At 45.0% G+C, this 6429-nt stretch overlaps 1 protein-coding gene across 1 annotated transcript; it reads right to left on the bottom strand.

Annotated features, from left to right (window-relative positions):
- Positions 1–375: 375 nt before the first annotated feature.
- On the bottom strand, positions 376–1120 carry LOC125515847 (uncharacterized). The gene has a single exon (XM_048681343.2). It carries the CDS (start codon positions 1026–1028, stop codon positions 606–608), a length of 423 nt encoding a protein of 140 aa, XP_048537300.1. The 5' UTR covers positions 1029–1120; the 3' UTR covers positions 376–605.
- Between the last annotated feature and the right edge of the window lie 5309 nt (positions 1121–6429).

The following is a 6429-nucleotide window of genomic DNA, read 5'->3' as shown; positions in this document are numbered from 1 at the left end:
CTCCTATCCTGAGCCAGGCTCCCGTACGCCACGCCCTGGGCGACGGCCGGCCCTGGCGGGTGTGCCACGCCATGGAAAGCAAGTGAAATAAGAGGTCCCCAAGGTCCGCACGTGTGTCACCACGACATCGATCGATCGATCGATTGTACCCTACCTATGCTTCTCGATCGGATGGAGACCAGACCAGAGACTAGCTGGACATGCAATTCCACGTCTTTTCTGCACGCGTGCATGTGTTTGAGTCGTGCAGACCAGGACGTACGGCGGCCGGCGACGCTGATCGAATTACTTTGCTTCGACGTGGTGCTTAAAAAACAGTTCACATACGCCTAAACTCAGGCACAAATTTCAGCCGGAAATCTTAGCCACGTAAAGTACATAAGGAGATTCTCGATAAAAAAGAGAGGAACACACAAGTCCCAAGAGAATATTAATAGAGATTGATACCCAATACTAAGAATTTTCCCTGTCGCAAGGAAAGAAAATCCACTCCAGCCCATGTGGGGATGCTACTCTGCATAGCAGATTACTGCTACGAGTCCACGTCACACGTACAGCACACACGTCACTCTCGATTGGACGAGTTCATGGCGTCGACCGATCGATCACCAGCCAAGCGCCGGCAAGGCCCGAGGACGGCCGGGCGCGACCATGTTGCCGGCGGGGTCGTAGTTGATGACGCCGGAGAAGTCCGGCAGCTGGCACTTCCCTCCCATGAGGATCCCTTTCTGCCAGACGCAAGGCGGCGGGGACGCGTCGGCCCCTACGCCGCCGGGCTGCACCTGGTGGATGCTGATGACCGGGTCCGTCCTCCGGCGGCTCACGCTCGCCAGCGCGCGCCGCAGCCGCTCTGTCGCCGCCGCCCCCGCCCCCGAGTGCGACGCGCACAGCGCCAGCGCCAGCGCGCACACGGCCAGGAACGCCGCCGCCGCCGGCACCGCGGCCGCGATCACGCCGCTGTGGTGCAGGGCGAGGTGGCGCGATGCGCCGGCGGCGATCACGCCGTGAAGGCCGAGGTGGCGCGGCATTGCGTACTTGACAGTGCGGTGCTTTCCTGCCTGGAGTGACGAGAGACAGAGCTGCCTGGGCTGTGAGTGCTTCTTGGAGCGTGCCGGATTCTGTGCTTGTATATATAGAGGTGTGGCTGAGCAGAAGCAGATTGTTTGACTTTTTTTTCGGAGTGGAGTTGTTTACGTGAGTGCAATCAACAGCTGCATTAGCATGGAGCCATGGAGCCGGTGGTGTTTGGAGAGTGGTTTGCCAGCTCTGCGTCTGCGAGGCCCAACTTCTACAAGTACTTGCTCCTAACTGAACCATCAGATGCAAAATCCAGTGGATTGCCAGGATAGGTATGCAGCAGATGCCGATTAAAAGATGTACACCGATCAATATCCAAACTGAACGGATTCAAACTTCTAAGTTTCCGGTGTGAAATCCAAAAAATATGTAATTCAAAGGAAAAATGAATTCGAGGCATGCGCCGGACAAGCTTATTGTATGCAGACCGAACTTGTTTTTCTTTACCGGGAACAGCTATGCTCTCTCGAATTAACTCAACATGTCTATGTTTGGAAAGCATTTCCATTTAAGAAGTCAAATGCAGTTCAGTCTCTTTTTTTTGGAAGAAGAAGAAGAAGATCCTGATCTATTAATATTCATCAGAAGTATAAAATATAATAATAAAATTTACCACCGAACGACCACCGCCTCCGCGCCAGAACGAGCCGTCAATGTGCCGCTATTGTCGCTCCCCTACCGGAGCCAGGTTGACCTTGCTAGTGTTAGTCGGGAAGTCTTTGCGTGCATGCTCCAAGGACCAGTTCCCTCGAACCATAGTCGTCGTCATTGAACCCTTGAATAGATCTGAAGCAACTGACACCAAATCTCCTCATCGCACACATACAACCAGAAACTCTAACCTAACCACCCCAAGGAGACGGCAAATCTAAGGCGGAGCTTTATCGACTACGTCCAGATGAACGAACTTGAGGAGGATCGGATGCCGAAAAATAAACTTGAAGAAGAAGTGCCGACATCTGCCAGAAAAAACCTAAGCTAAACGACTAGCCAGAGTGAAGGCCCTGGAATTCTTCTCCCCACCACTGACAGCTAAAGCGGTAGGTAGAGGGGAGGCGAATCCACAGGCTCGCCGGTAAAGTCTGGAGAAAAGAATTTGCCCTAGCCGACGAAGGAGAGAAAAGGAACACTTGAAGCAATTTAGTCTTTCTAAAGAGTTTAGAACTTTTCTTAGACTAATAAGAAGCTCACGTTCCCATAGAAGGACCTCGGGTGAACGAACGTTCCCTCAGCAAAGCTCACGAGCGAACGACGATTTTCCTCGGCGTTTGCTCAAAAAATAGCTCGTAGGGAACGTTTAAGAGTTGTCATGCTAATTGTCGTCCTATGACAGATGGATTTTTCACGCTAATAAAAAAATGACATGCTATAGAAGGAAGTTGACATACTACAGGAGAGAAAATTGCCATATGTTTCAAAGTATGACATGTTGTAGTAGTGATAATTACTTTTTTTAACACAGTACAGAAAAAAAACACAATTATCCCTACTATAGCTGTCATGTGTTAGGATAAAAAGAAAAGAAAGTAGCCCTCATATTTAAAAATTGTCATGCTGCAACACAAGAGAACTGTCATGTTAGCAGAAGAGGATTATCATATTACAACAATAAATTGCTATGATACTATAGAGAAAGTTTCCATGCAATTTGCCATGATACAAGACGGTTTCCTTACTACGCAGAAGCTTTCATACATGATTTTAGTAATTGTCATGCTTATATCATGGACGGATGCAAGAGAGGGAACATTGTACCTATGGGGATAGGCATGTATCACACTTTAAGATTCCTGCACAGGATCAAACCCATTAGAGCAACTCTAGCAGATTCGCTATATTGCCCCGTACCGTAAAATAACCCCACTTTACTTGACCGGGACAAAAATTCATCCCGACCAGGTCTTGTAAAACGGGTCGTCCCGATTTTTTTTGCGGCAAGCTCTAAAATTCGACCCGCAACCGGCAAATATTCACACCCCCCCCCATTTTGCCGCTCACTCTATCACACGCGCGATTTGGCGGGAGGGAAACTTCCGCCCCTTCCGTGCTGCCCCTCCATCAGAGGGCATGGGTTCAATGACAAGAGAATCTTGGGAGATGAAAAGAATGGAGACTATGTGCTGGAGGAGGATGGAGCTTCAAAATCTTACGGCCAGTGATGGTGGTCTCGAACATGGTGATGGTTGTGGGTTTTTTTCTTTCTGAAATACGCATGAGTGTGCGTATCATTCATTAATAGAGGGGAGGGAAGAGATTCTCTAAGTCCGCAGATTTATAATAGCGGTGCATCCACACGTCGGATGATCCGTCCACGGCACCTAAGAGCATATAGCGACTACTCCCGAATTACCCACCTCGACAGGCCCACAAAGAATTCCCTCAAGATCTCCTTTGAGCAGCCCGGTGAGCTCCGGTGGTGGGGGTTTTGGAGGTGGTAGATGTTTCTGCAATGGTGGTGGTGGTGGTTTTGGAGGTGGAGGTGGTGGTGCTTCGGCCAATGGAGTTGATGTTGATGCTCCGGCCAACGAAGATGGCGGTGCTTCCTGGAAGCAAAGTGATCATTCTTTGGTCAATTTTGATGAAGATGATGATTGTAGTGCTATGGCCAGTGATGGTGGCGACGATCTTGGCAACAATGATATTGCTTGATTTGATCATGGCCGGTCATGGTTTGATCATGTATTCTTGTGTTTGATTGCACATTCATAGGGGCAAACTTGCTACCTCTTTATATTCTTTATATTACGCATGATTTTGAATGTGAACTATTGCAGCATGCTTATGTTATGTGAATTTCATGCATTTATATAATCTGCTAGAGGGGCACTTAAAGAGTGTTCCCTAAAAAAACATTCGTAGAGAACGTCATCTCTATAGCTTTTTCGGGGTTTTTTTTGAATAAGCGTCGCCTGTCATCTAGGCCTCAAAAAATTCTTTAGAAAATCCACATGTATTAATAAATATATTTTACATATGAACATAATTTCATTACAAGATACTTTAGCATATGAGCTGAAAAAAAGAAAAAAACTGGATTTGTAATACTTTAGCATATGATTAGCAAACAGTGCTTTGCTATTTTCAAAACACAAAGTTTTTTTTGTAGATCGCATTTAAAAGTATCTCATAATAACATTTTACAGATACATAGAATGCATCTATATATACATGTGGAATTTGTTAAGATATTTTGGAAACTTTTTCATTTCATTTTTCTAAAATAAAATATGGGTTCCATGGAGCCCAAGCTCAATGACACATTTTCATCATGGATTCCACCATGAATCGAATGTTAGATTTCTTTTAGCATGGCAAATTTTTTTAAGGGAAAACTTGCTCGGCCCTATATTATGAGTTAATGAGAATTACATCATGCAAAACATGTGGTAAAAGGAAACTAGGGGGATCATCTTCCCAACTAAACATCAGGTTTGAATCAAAAGCATGTCTTGCTAAGAAATGTGCCAAGCCATTTGCCTCCCTCGGACAATGCTGAAACTGAATTGAAGCAATGTCATGGGCATACCCAAAGCAATCTGCTAAGATCGCAGAATATGGTGCCAAAATGTCAACCTCGCCTCTACATGCCGAAATAATCTCCAAACAATCTGACTCAACCGTCACCCTGAAGCAGCCCATTTGATTGACAAGTTGTAGACCTCGGCGAAGAGCCAACGCTTCTGCTGTAGTCACGCTATCAGCATATGTGAACGGTTCTGCCACTGCTTCTCCTCGACAGTTCCTGATGATCGCAGCAATTGCTCCGACGCCGTTTTCAAAGAACAAGGTGTCAGTGTTTAGTTTGTATGATCCTTGGCCTGTTTTTCCCACGTAAACTTCACATCAATGTTGTCCCTTGGCTTAGCTGTCAAATTGCCTGTTATTGCATGAACGGCAAAAGTTGTGTTGCTTGGAGTTTTGACCATTTGCCCCTTGCTTGATCCTCTCCTTTCCCACCAGATATTTAGCATGGCAAATTATGTTGTCACGAGGATGATAAATTATTTTAGCAAGCATGGCAAATCCTTACTGGTGAGGACATGACTACCTTGAATACGACCAAAAATATTGCATACATGCATATTTGTTAGGTGATTTCTAGTGCAAACTATTCAATAATCTATTTATATTATCCAGAACAAAAATACTTCACACACTTTTGTGTTTTGTCTAATTGCAGGTGTATGGGACATTTATACAATCCACATATGAAGATAAGGGAAAAGGAGAAGTTTATGTTCTGTTCAAAAAGTCCTCTCACGTCATTTTTGGGCCAAGAGAAGATAGAGTCCAAATCTTTTACGTTCTGGATTCAGATTCGGACTGCACAGACATACCTGACTCAAAACGTCAACAACTTTTTCATACGGACTCCGAATTGGGTGATTCTTTTTTGTTGGAAAGTAGATTTCGTGCTCTTTCCAACCCATTTGGAATCACCTTCAAATTCGTCCGGAGCGTTGAGATATCGATGAAACAATCTGACGCTGCAGTAGAATCTGAGTCAAACAACAAGTCCAAAGGTGTTGCACCACCTCCACTTGGGCCCATGAGCCTTGTACGACCTAGGGTTAGTTTTAGGCTGCCTTGGGACGTCCTTCCACCTCCTTGGCCGCCACCCCTTGCTCCTATATAAGTAGATCCATCTAGTAGCTTTTTACTGGGGATTTGTTTAGTTAAAAGTTAGCCATTGCAACTTCGTGTACTTCGTTTGTGTCCAACGACCAGACCAAGACCACTTACGGATCCCCACCATTATCAATACTTCATATATATTCGCAATATTCAGATTGCATTATCATATTCTTGCTTGTTCTTCGATTGCGTGCAGGAATAGACCTTCATGGTCAGGCTGATCATGCTTCCAGCATCGTCAGTAACCTCGAGAGATTGGTCTAGCGATTGCTAAGACACAACGTCGTGCACGTTTGTAGTCGGATCGTCAAAGTCGTCTCCAGCAAATCGATAATTATCATCTCATCGAAATATCGGGGCCCTCGCCTCTATCACTTGCCATGTTCTTTTTTTTTCTGTCAGAAATTGTCATGCTAGCTAAAAGAAAATTGCCATCCTTGCAACAATAGAATTTGCCATAAAAAAAACCTTTGATATGCCATGCCTAAAAAATCTGACGTCAGATGTCAGATTTTTAGCATTCCATCATTTATGCTGCTATATCAGAAAAGAGTGCAAGTTCCGCTGCTAAAAATGTGTAGTTTCCTGATAAATAAAAAACATGCAGTCCAAGTTCTGTTTTTGTGAAGGAAAACGAATATGATCGTTACTCCCTCCGTTTACAAAAGAGAGATATTTTGGATATTTCAATATGGACTACATACAGAGTGAAACGAG

The sequence above is a fragment of the Triticum urartu genome, chromosome 6A (genome assembly GCF_056163025.1).
Source record: "Triticum urartu cultivar PI428250 chromosome 6A, HENAU_Tu73, whole genome shotgun sequence".
NCBI lineage: Eukaryota > Viridiplantae > Streptophyta > Magnoliopsida > Poales > Poaceae > Triticum > Triticum urartu.
Note: the sequence above shows the minus strand (reverse complement) of the source record. Positions and strands in the feature narration are given on the sequence as shown.